This window comes from Barbus barbus (assembly GCF_936440315.1).
Source record: "Barbus barbus genome assembly, chromosome: 34".
Lineage (NCBI taxonomy): Eukaryota > Metazoa > Chordata > Actinopteri > Cypriniformes > Cyprinidae > Barbus > Barbus barbus.
This window is the reverse complement of record NC_136762.1, coordinates 4,665,367-4,680,914: the sequence shown is the minus strand read 5'-3', so window position 1 is coordinate 4,680,914 and position 15,548 is coordinate 4,665,367. Positions and strand designations below refer to the sequence as shown.

Sequence of the window (15,548 nt, the reverse complement as noted above, 5' to 3'; positions counted from 1 at the left end):
ACTTAACCAAAAAAATAATATAGAGAATATTGCCTATTTTATATTCAACTAGACATGCTCTTGTTAAAGTGTTGTTAAACTGTTTTTATAGGGAACATCTATTTGAAATTTACAGTGAAATCAGTAAAAGCATGTTCTCGTATGTCCCTGAATGATGCATTGATTATATTTTGTCAATAGTATTTTTTTTTCTCATTATTTGTTGATTTCCAAAAGCGTGTTTTGTCGTTTAGTGACGCTGTGCACATATTGTATTATTTTATACATGCATGTTTTCCTAAGGCATGTTTTCTCAAGGGTTTGTTCTAAAAAAAAAAAAACACCCACCCACACACAAGATTCCAATTTTGTTCCCAATTGTCATTATTTTCTTATACGTAAATTTGTTTTTGTATAATTTTTTTTCTATTTGTAAATTTTCTGCTAAGCATCTGGCTAAAAAAAAGAAACTTGCAAGTCACCCTAAATAAAGACTTTAAGCAGTGTATACACTAAGATCCTTCATGCTTTACTCCATCCTCCTCTTTCTTGTATTCTTGCCTCCATTTTTTACCTGCTGCTCCCCTGATACAGTACATTTATTAGGGCACAAAGATATCATTGTGCTCTAAGCAGTCAGAAAGAGCTCAGAATTTCAGCATCAAGTTCCCTCATCAGCGAAGAACAACAAGGGGACATAGAGCGGATTATACTTCTTGCTCTCCTCCAATACCATCGGTGCAGACAGAAAGAGAGAGGGAGGGAAGACAGGTGTGCTCAGTCTGTAATGAACTCAGTATTATAGGATCACAGTAAGACAGGAATGGATTATGTCTGTTGTCATTAGTATTAACATCATTGCTTGTGTCTTAAATAAACACCAAAGTCACTGAAGGAGCTTTTGGGACTGTTCTTCAAACTTCAAGTGGTTTCTACATTCTTCCTAAAAGCTAGGCTACCTTTTGTGCAATGGCTATAAATTTAGCCTCTGGAAGCTCTCTTTATCTGTCACTCTTTTCTCTCTCTCTCTCTTCCTCGGAACCAATCCGTTGTTAGCGGGAGGAGTCCCACCAGTGGACCTGAGGGACGGGTGGCAGTGTTTCACGAGCTCGGCGGAGCATTTGACGACTCCGAAGGTCCTTGGTCCGGTGGGGGGGTTTATCGGGGGTGTCTGCTCCGGTAAAAGCGAGACATGTTCCCGCATCAGAGAACCGCGGGCCGAGAGCGGAGAGCGTTTCACTTGCGTACCGCCTCACCGTGGACCACGTAAGTGAACTCCGAATGTACAATATAGATGCTTCTGTATCAGTTTTCCCTCAGAAAGACTCTTACTTACCGTCTTCGTCGTAGAAAAATGTGAGTTTAAGTGACATTTCAACGACCGTGTCTTCGGGGAGCGCCACAGTGTTTTCCCGCTGGATGCGCGAGCCGCGCAGGATTAGTAACGGTCGCTTCTCATCATCTCGCACGAGCTTGATAAAATATTCTGGCGCGAAGAGTGTGTGATGCGCGCGCTGCTCCTGAAATTATTCACTGATTAGTGTTTTCCTTTGGGTTTGAAAAGAACCGAGTCGAGTTTGATTCCGGTCTCATTCAGTCCGGTTTTGTTTTATTTTTCACTTATACTTAATATGTACACAGTTCCCGCATTCGCGGAAAATAACAGTGTTATTTAATGTCATAGATATTATATTGAATACGGCTTTGTAGTTTAATTTTCTCTAATGTAATTAATCAGTAAATAATCTAAACGATGCACTTGTTTAATCAGGACATTTATGTCTAGGAATACAGTTTTAATAAAAATGTGTTTGTGCTTTCCCTTATCAAAACCAGATTCAGTTCTGCTATAGATTTGGAGTCTATTTATTTAGGCTATGTCTGTTTATTTATGGGTTAGTCTTTACATTAAAGGGATCATGTTACTTTTGGTTTACATTAGCATGTATATTAGGTCTATACACTTTAAAATTGCAAAAGATACTTGAGAAACCATCTGTAGTTTCTCAGATCACCCAACCCTCTGGAGAACTTCTAAACCCTTTGAGGAACTGGAAGATAAAACCATAAGCTCCTGTTAGAAATCTATAGACTGTCAATGGTTGCTCCAATATCCTCTTATTAAAGAAAGCTTTTGAGGCACTTGAAACAGGTATTGAAGTTCCCACAACAATAAAGGGTGCTTGGAGGTTCACCAGAAATCTCATGTTGCTTGAGTGAATTACTTAAAGTAACATGGACACTGTGTAAAGTGTTAAATTTCATTGTTTACTGTTTATTTATTTATGATATCCATTGTGCATTTAAGCTAAAGCAATGTTTCATATGCATGTAAAGGCTGTTGAAGCAACAGGCTGCAGCCAGATGTTTGTGTTAGATACTGAAGCTGGTTGTGGTCCGTGGATGCATAATGTCATACTGGGAAGATGTGTTCATGTATTCATCCTCTCAGTTAAAGAATTCAATCCTATTAGGGAGAACTGGCATGCATGTGTGTTTTGTGTGCATATGTGTTATGTGACGAGAAGAGGTTGAACTCCCTATTCCAGATGTTTTTGTGGCCTGAGGGAACGTACAAAGTTTTGTTAGAATTAAAATTTTTTCCTGATGTTTGCATGCGTTTCTTTCTATGTGACCACCAAATCATTGTTTGCAGAATGAGGGGGAAAAAAAACAATTAAAAGACTAATTACTGTGCATTGTGGTGTACAGTTGAAAACAAGTTGAGTATAAACATTCAGTACGTGTAGGAATATAATTAGTTTAAAATGTGACAATACTAAGTCTTTATATGCCCTCCAATTCTTATAAAACGTTTTAATGCACTTGTTCATGAGTTCATAATAAATCCAGGCTGCTCTCATTAAAGGAGTTCAAGCGTGCCAGAAAATTAAAGATGTTTACCTCACTCCTTTATTCTTCTTTTGATAAATTAAATGCAGACTTTCATTCCAAACTCAATTTCATGCAAGTCAATATGGTTCTTATAAAGCATAGATTCACAAGAAAATATGTTTAGCTTTGTAACTTTCATAATGAAATGCATTTGTGGATGCTTAAAACAGGATCCCATTTAGACAACAATTTAATTTAAACCCCCACATACTTTAAACTGGATCTCTTGTGCTTTGCATTGAAGACACAAAGTAAATTAGCCTAAGAGGTAGTCATTTGCAACAAGCCATATGAAGTACATCATATTTTAGAATACGTAAATGGAGCAGCCAAAGCCAGTTAACACACTATAAGTAAGGTTTTCTGTTGCCTGACTGTGATTTGTGCTGTCTTTTATGAATTGACTTTGATGTTAAACAGTTTTGCTGAAGTTTTTGCACTAGTGCTGTTTCAGCACTAGTGGTTTCCTTGGTCTGAAGCAAAACATTCTGTGTGTGTGACTCGAAAGTGCAGTCATTGGCAGCCGCAGTCTGTAATTCATTTATGCTGATCTGTAACATGACTCAAACCAAGCAATTTATGCTTGGGCCAAATAAAAACAAGATCGAGAGAAAAAGAGGAGGAGAGAATTACACTGCTTAAACTAATGCCCTCTAAGGAACACATTCTTTTCTCATTTTGCAAACAGCCAACTGAATTGCAATGGAAATCAAATACTCACGAACTCTCTTAAGATGAAACCCTGGTAAAGGACCAACCAGTGGGATACAAACATCAAAAACAACCGGCTCACTTTTGATATGTAAAGAATGTAATATGAATGTGTATATATAGCATGACAAACTTTGTGTGTGTAAATATAAATAATATTAAAGTCCCCCTGTAGTGAAAATCAAGTTTTTTGTTGTTTGTCTTGGTAGTGTTTTTAATTTGCTTTTAGACAAACCATGTGCCAATCCATTAATCAACATCATTAAGTATTTTCTCCTTAAAAGGCCCAAAGGCTGACCCAGAAACGCCATTTGAAACAGCCCTAGGTTTGCTATGTCAAAAAAAAAAACTCAACCAATCACGTCAAGGGATAGATTCCTAGTATATCCCTCTCTCCATTTACACAAACGCGGCACGCATAGAAAGAGATTGCATGCAAAATATGCAAATAGGATTACCAGCAAAAAAAAAAAAAAAAATAGTGCAAAAAAAACCAATGAAGCCGTGGTTTAATGTGAATTTAGAACCGCTAACTTGAATAATAACCCGCGGCAACAGTGTAAAGTAGCCCAGAGTGTATGCTTCGCGAATCAAGAATCACAAACTTGCCTGCGTTCGAGTGTTCAAGGCATGTTGAGGACAAAACATGTCAAGTGAGTAACTTTAGTTACTGTTACAGTATCCACTGTAGTTGTCCGCTATTAAAACATTTTTTTTCCGTTTTCTCCGTGGATTAGGAGGACCTGGCTGGTGTGACTGAGTGGAGGGCAGGGCTAATTTGCATATTCATAGATCCACGTATAGTAATTGAGGCAAGGGTGTAGTTACATTCAAGGTATTTTAAGGTACGAGAAAATTTTCACAAGAAAAAATAAAATTGATCAAAGATGAGTTAAGGGATAGAGTTCCTGACTACAATTTATTCATTTAATATTAATCCAACTTTTACTCTATCAAAATAAGACTGCATTTATTTGATCAAAATGCTTTGTTTTTAGATATGTTGTTTGTAACTGTGATGCAAAGCTGCATTTTCAGCATTGTTACTCCAGCCTTCATAGAAATTCTTTATAATATGCTGATTTGCAGCTCAAGATGTCTTATTATCAGTGTTGAAAACCGTTGCACTGCTTAATATTTTTTAAAGATTCTTGATGAATATGAAGTTCAAAACAACCGCATTTAAAGACAAAATTTGTAACGTTTTAAATGCCTTTAACTTTTGATCAATTTAATGCATTCTTGCTGAATAAAAGTTACTTTCTCTTATTTTCCTTTTCGTGATATTGTACTGCCATAAGACAATTAGTGCACCGGTTTTCAACAGTGACTCTTTATTACTTTGCCATTTAGCTGCTCTTTACCCAAAGTGTTATGGTACACTATAATACTAGTGGTGGCTGCTTTCAAAGCACTGCTTTGTGAAACTTTTGTGAATCATTTTTCAAAACAGTGGTTCAGAGCTCGCATCAAACCGCCAAAGTCATGATTTCAGTAAACGAGGCTTCATTACGTCATAACTGTTTTTGAAATGTTTAGAAACTTCAATGATTTGCCATTGGGGGGGGGGGGGGGGGGGGGGGGGGTCTCTGTGAACCAGTGAATCATGCGACCCCCCCCCCCCCAGCGGAGAACCATTGAACCAACGTCTATGGTTTTTACCTCATCTCGGATCAGTTTCATCAATTTGTAGACATTTAGAACGAGTCACTTGTGTAATTAAAAGGATGATTAGTAAAGTCTCTTTCCGGCCACACACACACACGATCTCCATAAAACAAAACAAGCCCTGCATATTATACAGACACTTCATATTTAATGGTATTATATCATTTTATGGCATTTAATGTATTAAGCTGTTTTTATGCACGTTTTAGCCTGAGTTTGTTGCATTTACACACTTTTGACCAGCAGGCATCACAAGCGCTTTGAAACCGTGAATCATTTTGCAAAGCAATTGGTTCAATTGATAGTTTTCATGTGATATCACACCTAGGAACCCCCACCTGAAGGGCAAAACGAAGCTTTGCGCCACTGACCGCCAGTTATTTTTGTGCAGTTTGCATTTAGTAATGTAGTAAAACGCAGATATAAAGGCGAAATTCAGTAAACACCTGATTATGTATATTTTGTACAGGCAAGCAGATGAAACCAGAATATAAACGCAATGTGCAAAGTTTCAGGTTAAATGGTTTCTCATAGATAACCATTAGAAGGAAAACACTAAACCATTAAGCAGATTGCGTTCATATTCCGCACTCATCTGCTTGCCTATGTAAACTATGCATCATTAATATAGAGAATATTACTGTTTTAAATATACTTAGGCACTTTAAGTGTTTTTACAATGTTTTGTCGCACTGTTTAACGATTGAAATATTGCCACGGGTGCTTAATATGGATTGCAAATGGACAAAACTTGCATTTTGTTCACATACCTTTGTTTTATTCTTTTCTAAATCTAAATATGTGCGGCTCTGAAACAGATGGAACATTGACAGGTTTGTCCTGTAGTTCTATGGATGTTTTGCCCTCCAGGTCTTCGAGCCAGTCACGTGACTGAAAGCTATGAATTGATTCAAAGCTTTAAAAAGGTTTGTTTCTCCCATCACTACTTAATGCTGAGAAACTCCGTCTCTGATCCTTGAGATAAATGTCATACAGGTACACTTGTTATATGGTTCTTAATAACAGGGATTACTGATGCCTTCACAATGTTTGCATCACTGACCACAGTAGTCAGGTAGTCACCAAATGATCTCCCATGCTGCTTATATTTGCACATTTACACTTGACCTTATCTGTAAAAAAAAATAGTCCACTGGAGGCAAGTTGTGATGAACCCAAGTGCAGTTTAATAATGTCCTAAGTAAAATCCAAAATCCAAATGAAGTCTTGACTGGAACAGACTTGACATGAACAGAAACACAAACTCACCAACAGCAGGTTACACGGATCAATACACAACAAGAGACAAATGCTACATGAGGGATATATATACACCAAACAATCATGGTCACATGACACAATCCAGCCAATGGGAAACAAGACACATGACTGAGACAACCAATGAGAACATGACACATGAACCAAAGAACCAATCAGAGCATGACACATACACTAGGTAGGAATACATAAAGGCAAGGGAAGCAAGACACCAACATTTTACAAAGTAAAAGACATGAGACCAAGAACATGAAACCAATCGCAAAACCAGGCGTGACATTATCATCTGTTCAGCTAGGATGTATATGCACATATATCACTTACATTTATTTTGTTGTTGAATTTCTTTCTGAACTGCATGTGTTTACAGGTGTGTGAGTGTGGCATGTTGCAGTCGCCTGCGCTTTATGTGGTTCGCTCTGATGGTCCTGACAGTCCTCTGCGTGGCGCTGCAGATGCTGGGAGTCGTCCGACAGGCCAGGTTGATCATGTTTTACAAACAAAAAAAATGCATGGTGACTTATACAAAACAAATTATAAACAGATTGAGGAAGACTTTGAAATTAGATTGAACAGTTTGCAACAAAATTTCAAGCTAAATATTAACAATTATATATTATATTATAAACATTTAGAGAGATATTTTAACAGCTTTTATTGGATGGTCTTTCTATTACAATTACCTTTCTTGACAAAATTTCACACACACAAACACAGAGAGAGAGACAGACAGACACACAGAGACAGACAGATAGATAGAGAGGGAGACTTTTTAACTCATCACTGTCTCTTTCTTTCTTTCTCTCTCTCTCTATCTCTCAGAAGTGTCAAGGTTTTGAAACTTGTGAGTGAGCAGCTGGTCAGAAAGCCTGCAGAGATCCACAGGCCCATAAAGCGCAAAGACTGGGAAAAATTTTGGTCTGTCTCAGCAGCTATTGCTGAAGAACCAGTGGACCAGCATCCTTTCATACAGAGACGAGACGAGAGCGAAAATCCTCGTTCAGAAGAGGGAAGGGACCAAGTCTTGGAGAATACAAGAAAACAGCTTAGTAGCACCACCAAAGCAGCTTCACCAATAGAGGCGAATAAACTCTGGCTTGACCAAGAATTTCCAAAAAGGCATAGACCAGCTTTCACTAAAAGGACCCCAGAAATAAAAAAAACACCACACTCTGATGACAATAATGATAAATATACAGTAAAATCACGAGCTGTCACGTGTCAGCCCAAAAACCACATCGTCTTCCTCAAGACGCACAAGACTGCAAGCAGCTCTATACTGAACATTCTCTATCGTTATGGGGAAAGCCATAACCTGACCTTTGCCTTGCCACTGAACATGCACAGCCAGTTATTTTACCCAGCATTCTTTGCAGCACACTTTGTGGAGGGTATCAGGACTCGCAGTGTGAAGGAGTTCCACATCCTGTGCAATCATATGAGATTCAGCTCACAAGAGGTCAGTCCGAGAGCACAATACCCATACCATTGTACCAAAGCATGCATCCAAAAGTTGTTTTGCAAGATTGGATGAATAATAGAATATTCATGACATTAAGTCAAGACACTACAGGCACAACATTATGCAAACTCTTATGCACTGGTCAATTTTGAGACTTTGGGCTTTAAGCTTCCATGTCTTTTAGACTTGTGGATAGAAAACATCCAAAATACACCTTTAAGGGTTTATTTTGATACACATTTTCTATTTGCTTCTGTAGATTTCGATTACAATACATATCTTTAAAGGCCATTTTCTCAAAATGAGTTTTCTCATGTACTGAGCCAGAAATCTCCACTTTACCAAACCCATCTATATTGTATTGTATAAGGTTTGTTGTTCATAGATCATTCACCTGATTTAAATTACATTTTAGTCCTACAACCAATGAAATTTTTTTTTTCCTGGTTGTTGACAGTATTTTTTGATTTATGGTGTGATAAAAAAAAAGAAAGATCCCAAATTACCTCTGTAAAACCCTTTATCTTTAATATGTCACCAAAATGAAACAAGCCATATACAATTTTCAGATTTCCATTGTGCAAAGGTATGCACTTGTGTTTATATTAACATTTTATAATGTTTAATTTGCATATTTAAACAACATTTCAGAAAACTTGTAATACAAAACAATTGTCTTAATGTACTGTGAATAATCAACTGGGGAATATAATCTATTAGTTAAAAAATGTACCATATTTGCCTATATTGTTTTGTCTTTAAAATTAAAGAGTGTCAAAAGAAAAAAAATAAATGATAGTAAATATTAAATAAATCATGCAATGCTTTAAGACATGGTAACTGTTTTTGATTAAATAAGTAGCATGATAGGAGTTTTTTAATTTTTTTTATTATTCCTAATGATGCATGTGAACAGAGACTCCAAATAAAAAATAATGCTTTCTCTTGTTTATTTTTATTAAAAAATTTTCTAAATGATTTATTATTCTGTATTTATAATGTTATATTTATTTGCCCATATATATAACTGCATATACCATTAAACACCTTTTGAGGTGAAAATGTTTGCAACTTTATCAAGACTGTGGTGTGAAAGCAATCCTAGATATGCGTAGACCACTTAGCAAGCACATAAATCATTTGATACAACTGACTATTTTCATTTTCAAGAGGAAGACGAAGCATGTAGATTGCATTCCGGGATGGAACTTCAGTTGAGCGGAATGTGTTTATGATTCTGAAGCAAAGAGCAAGAGGTCAAATTTTTATCGACTTGGAAAGCTGAATAAAATATTTTATTCATAAGTTCATATTGTTTTTTCTGGCTTGCAGGTGAGGAAAGTAATGCCTAAAGACACGTTCTACTTTTCCATTCTTCGGAATCCAGTGGCGATGATGGAATCCTTGTTTGTTTACTACAAAGCGATCCCAGCTTTCCGTGCTGTCAAAAGCCTTGAGCAGTTTCTGATCCAGGGTGGGCGGAACTTCAATGCGTCTGTGCCTAATAACCACTATGCACGTAACATTTTGACCTTTGACTTTGGTTTGGATAATACACCACCTGAGAACAACACCGAGCTGGACAGACGTAGCGCCGAGGTCATTGCCGCTGTGGAACACGACTTTCCGCTAATCCTCATCTCAGAGTATTTCGATGAATCGCTGGTGCTTCTAAAACACGTGCTCTGCTGGTCACTGGATGACGTTTCATCTTTCCGCCTCAATAGTCGCAGTGAACGCTCTCGCAGGCCCTTGAGTGCAGAGACCGCAGAGCGGGTAAAAGAGTGGAATTCACTAGACTGGCGATTGTACCAGCACTTTAATGCCACTTTCTGGAAACACATAGACTCCACACTTGGGCGGACAAAGCTCCAACAGGAAGTTGAACTTCTGAGGGCAAAGAGGAGGAATCTTGAGCAAATGTGTCTTCGGGAAGGAGGGGCAGTAGATCCGGCGCAGGTCCAAGATTCATCACTGAAGCCGTTTCAGTATGGCGCAGCAGTTATTCAAGGTTATAACCTTCGACTGGAGTTAAATAATGACACTCGTCAGCTTTGTCAGAAGTTGATTACACCTGAACTACAGTACACCTCAGCTTTGTACACCAAACAGTTCCCTCAGCTGGCAGCCGCTGCAGCAAAAAAGATTGCGGCTTCCAGAAACACTGCAACACACAGAGCTGTTAAGCGCTATATTGAGACAAATGCTCATACAGCAATGATGAAAAATACCTCACATAGCAATACAAATAAAGCCATTGTGGATGAACATAGCTTACACATTTTAGCTAACTCTGTTGTTCATAATGAGACAAAACTATTTTGATGTAACGAGTATAAAGAAATAAAAAGAAACTCACGTAAACATACCACACAAAACCACTTTATAAACTCAAACATAAGGAACCACAAGAACCTGGTTTATTGAGATGAATTCATCAATTAGAACTCATAACAGAAATAATTAACTAAAGAACAGTCAGAAATGAACGCATTAAAAGATTTAGCTGGCAAAAAATCTCTGCTGTCCAATGTAAATAGTGTTGCGATGTATGAAGCACAGTTCGTATAAAAGTTACTTTCAAAGCAAGCAATTTTTGGTAGGTGAACGCTGTAAATTCACGTTACCAACTTGGAAAAAGAGGGAGCTTTTTTGCCGTCACTCACTCCTGATTAGGGTTGGTTTGGTGTCGTTTGAATTTTATCAGTTCCGATTCTGCTTATCGATTCCAATTCATATCGATTGCCAGTTTCAATTCCAATGCGGTTAAAAAAATGAAGTCAAACATTTAGATATCAAACATATTTATTCTGTGCCTCTTTTTGCAAAACATTTAATTGCTGCTGAACACCATGAACAAAAATCAGCCAGCTACATAAAAACTGGACTTCATTTAGAAGCCTGCAAAATAGAGCTACACGATTCTGGATAAATTGAGACTTTTTAAAAAAAATTTTATGGAGGTTGTAGTTTCTAAAAAATCTCATGGAATTTATGAATGGAATCAGTGTTTTTGAATGAATCTCTTGAATGAATGATTCAAAGACGAATACATTTTTTAACAGTTCCTTTTTGCCTCCAAAAAAAAACAAAAACAGGAATTGATAGGCGGAATTGGAATTTACAACAAGTATCCGATTCTGAAATTGGAATTGATTTTTGATTCCCAACACTACTCCTGATTCCAATTGAACTGACTGGATTTTGCCAGCAAAATTTAGCTGAGCAACGTTAAATTTGACCTCACATTTAGAATACAACCAACACCGTTCCATTCAGTACAGTTTATATTTATTTTTTACAATGCATTTAACAACTGTAATCATCGCAGTGCAACTTTATACATATTTAAGGTGTTCCCACCCAGTGAGCAGTGTTTCTGCATCGCTTTTTCAGCAGCTGCTTTCCTCCATTGCTCAATCGCTGCAGCAAAATAAATCATATTTTACCTGAATTGCAAATTTGAATTTGATGCAACAAAAATAAATGTTTTGCTATTGAGTTCTCACAGACTGCTCGTAATAATAAAAATACAGTACAACGATACCAATGTAGTCCGATTCACGGACAAATGACTCTTATGAGCTGGTTCTTTTTGTGAGTCAAAAATATATGAGATGACAAACCATCGACTCCTACGATGAGATGGTTATTTTTAGTGAATCAAAAGCATATATCGAGATCAGTTGTAGTCCAATTAAGGAGGAAATTACTCTTATGAGCAGGTGCAGTTTAGTGAATCAAAAACATACATTCCAACCAGATTCATTGAAGAATGAGCCGGTTCTTTAATGAGTCGTTCAAAAAGATGAATCGAAGACGGAGAGACAATGAATCAACATCTGATTCACTTACGGAATTGGCCTAGTATTCATTATTTTTAGTGATGTCTGTATCGAAATGAATCAAGGTTTATGTCAGTATCATTAACGATGTTCATATGACAGCGTTTTGTTAAAGATAGCCTACAGTTTTTTGTTGTTGTTGTTGTTGAAATAGGCTTCATTTTTATTTTTAATATTTGTTAGGAATGGTAGCCTATTATCAAAGTTTTGATTAAAATATTGTGTCTCCATATGACATCTATTAATGTATTTCTGATTTACCCTCCAGCAAAACCAATGATACCTAATGTACCTGATAATTTGGGATCTTAAAATGTCACAGGCTATGATTATGGTGTGAGACAATAATAATCATGTGTGATTCACTGTCTTAGAAGACTAAGTAATGTCTCGTTTACCTTGTTTGCGCTTTCTCTTTGGAAATAAATCATCTCATTTTTATGAAAATGATTTTCCATTTGTAGACCAGAAGAGGCTTATTGTGCCTGTTCAGCTGTGTTTTGGAAAATGCAATGCTTTCTGCTCATTTTGGCTAAGCTATTTCTCTAAAACTAATGGTTTGAGTTTCCAATGCGAGTCAGAAGTTTATATAACATGGATAAAGTGTGTTTTTGGCCTCTGTAGAAGTACATATTCAGATCAACTAGGTTTTTGTTATAATGCTAATTGGAAATTGACCTATACAGCAATATTGTGGATAAGCTAGAGAATAGGCATACACTTTTTTAAATCCAGCTATTTATTTTTGCACCGTGTGGCTTTTCAATTTGATTTGTTGTTAAATGTCACTGGAAGAAAGTGGAAAATATGTCACTGGCATTTTCAGACACATGAATCAGAGCCTAATGCAAAATACACTGAACAGATCTATTAGATTTGTCTGTGCTATTTCTGACATTCCAGTATTAGAAATACAGTGGCCTCTGAAAGTATTCAGACACTAAGGACACACACCTAAAGTTTGCTAGTGCTGTGGCATATTTGTGCAAAGGACAATAGGAGCTGTCGGCTCAGGTTTGAGCCTGACCTGGTTCATGTCCTGATCCCATTTTATTTTAAATCTGCATTCTGCTGTCCTATAAATAACAACAAAATGCCCTAAAATAAAATGATATATAAACAGAATGTATGAACTTCATTGTATTAGATAAAAATATCAAACCAGATGAAATCAACAAACAAAACATTAAAGTTTTCTCAGAATTAACCGATGTTAATGTGATGTTTATGAAGTCGGGTTTACACATCAGATCGGTTACTTGTAGTTCACTATGAACATGATCCAAGTCTAAAAGTCCAGATAATTTGGTTTTATCGGTTAATCCTATCATTTAAAGTCTAATAAATGTAATTTCATACAATAATTTAATTGAAAAGTGAGCATTCTTTTAAAATTAACACTCCTTGGTTGGGTATTTTATTATGCAACACAATGACAAGTGTGTGTAAGTATTTGAGTATTTAATGGAGCCTCTGGTTCTCACAAGTGGAACCCTAATTAATGTAAATGTTCTGTATTATGATGGATTTAATACAATGGCCATCTACAAAACCAGTCTGCAAATCCAATGCATTATTGAGGCCAATTTGAATGAAGAAAGCAGTCCATCTCAATGAAGAAAGCAGACTTCTGCTAAGGGATAATGCTGATTGCCAAGTTTTACCAGCCTTACTGAGACTCTGAAGGACCTGGACATTGACTTGCCAGCTCTCATAAAAGATCATCTGAACCAAAGTCTCAGAGCTTTAATCTAAAGTTGGCTTTGATGTTAGAGAGCAATATACTGTATATGTGCGGCACCTTATTTCAAATCTCTGAAAGCTACAGTATATGTTTCGTATTTATTAATAAAAGATTATTCTCTGGTCTTCTCTGTACAAAACAAGAAATTTGTGCCCTGAGGTCACATATTTTCTAGTGGATTGAGTTTTGTGGCATAAGTTAAGAACCAAACCAACAGTCTTGTGTAACTGTGGATTTGTCACTCACCCAAAAGCCAAAAGAGCAGAGGAGCTGTTGTGTTTGAAGGTTAGCGCTCAGAGATGTTTTTCATCAGTATTGTTAAAAGAATGTGTTTGGACAGACATGAGAGACTTTTTAATCATCTTGGTTTTAGAATGGAGATCTGAATTCATCACCTGTAACCAAAAAAGCTTGTAGACCCATGTCTCAACAGCAGAATGTTAAACAAGTGCACAAACAATTCATCTGCAACAACAACAACAAAAAAACAGTTATCGATTTGTGAATGCTGCTATTTTCATTGACTGGCAAAATCACCAAATTTGCTGAACTAGAATTGATGTTTATAACAAACAGTAGAAGTTAAATTAAAACAAATTAGATTGAATTAGATTGTCTTTAGATTGTCTAATTATATATTGGCTATGGGTGTCTTATTTGCATTATAATGTGCATGTGTTGAAGTTACTGTGAAATATTTTAATATTAATCATCCATAATAATTATATATATATATATATATACATTAAAATAATAATAATTATATATATATATAATTATAATTATTTTAATGTATATATATATATATATAATTTATTATAGTTAATCTATTAATTTATTTTTATTTTATTATTTAGTCTCATCTTAAAGAGTGGACAGCCTTAAGTATAATTATTATTATTTTAATGTATGCAAGATAAAATTACACTCCCTTTGTTCAATAACCACACATAAAAATGATAGGTGAACTTTTATTTTGTGGTTGAAGGTGTTTGTGGCAATGCTTGTCTCAACACTTTAAGATGAGTGTAGAGAAAAAACAATTTAAAATATTATTATAATTGTTTTAATGCATACATGATATAATTGCATTCCATTTGTTCAATAACCATGCATCAAAATGATAGGTGAACTTTTATTTTGTGTTTTAGTGTGTTTGTGGCAATAACTGTATAAAATAAATTAAAAATAAATAAAATAAAATAAAATAACAACAACTTCGGTAATAATAGTAATAAATCCACTATAATACATTTTAAATATTAAATGTATTATTATTATTAATTTTTAAACAACGTGTACATGATAAAAACGGCATTCCATCAGTTCAATAACCATGCATCGGTGAAACAACTTTTATGTGTGTTTGAGTCGATGACTGTCACCCTCTTGTGGAGACATTTGCAACATTTAGCACGCAGAATTGCAGATGAAGTTGCTGTAGGCTCATGGCTTCCCTCCAAACACTAACAGCTGAGGATGTCTTTTCAGCTTTGCATCTACAGATCCAGTTGGAGATGAACCAGATGGACTGGTGCTGGTGAGTAACTTACCAGATATTACATGGCTGCTCAGCAAAAAGTGGAAAAAGTACGCTAGTTACCACAAAACTGAGGAAAACCAAACAGACTCTCAGGCCAATTGGTATCAGAAAGGCATTTACTATGTTATTTAACATCGATTTATTGATTTTGTTGTTGTTGTACTTAATTAAGTTTGATGCGGAATATCAGAATAGTGTTCAAAAGTGATCTGTCCATAAATAGTGTAAACAATTGGTCTCGAACTCAATTCCTGGAGGGCCACAGCTCTGCACAGTTTAGCTCCAACCCTAATCAAACACACCTGATCCAGCTAATCAAGCTCTTCAGGATCACTAGAAACTTCCAAGCAGGTGTGATTGGACCTGAACCAAGATGGCGCCGAGCATGGCAGCCGTGTTGCGAGCTCCAAGAAAACTCTGCAG

The 15,548-nt window shown here is 36.2% G+C and overlaps 1 protein-coding gene across 1 annotated transcript; it reads left to right on the top strand.

The window, feature by feature from the left end:
* Window positions 1-719: 719 nt before the first annotated feature.
* LOC306853989 (galactose-3-O-sulfotransferase 2-like) lies at window positions 720-12,281 on the top strand. Its single transcript, XM_079391748.1, has 4 exons — window positions 720-1,245; window positions 6,902-7,012; window positions 7,354-7,990; window positions 9,326-12,281. The coding sequence occupies exons 1-4, from the start codon at window positions 1,172-1,174 to the stop codon at window positions 10,316-10,318; spliced, it is 1,815 nt and encodes a 604-aa protein (XP_079247874.1). The 5' UTR covers window positions 720-1,171; the 3' UTR covers window positions 10,319-12,281.
* Window positions 12,282-15,548: the final 3,267 nt, after the last annotated feature.

Bases quoted from the DNA above. Each gene is read 5' to 3' on its own strand.
- LOC306853989 (XM_079391748.1), top strand. From the start codon at position 1,172: ATGTTCCCGCATCAGAGAACCGCGGGCCGAGAGCGGAGAGCGTTTCAC. The intron at 1,246-6,901 runs GTAAGTGAACTC...ATGTGTTTACAG, and splicing joins ACCGCCTCACCGTGGACCAC to GTGTGTGAGTGTGGCATGTT. The intron at 7,013-7,353 runs GTTGATCATGTT...TCTATCTCTCAG, and splicing joins GGAGTCGTCCGACAGGCCAG to AAGTGTCAAGGTTTTGAAAC.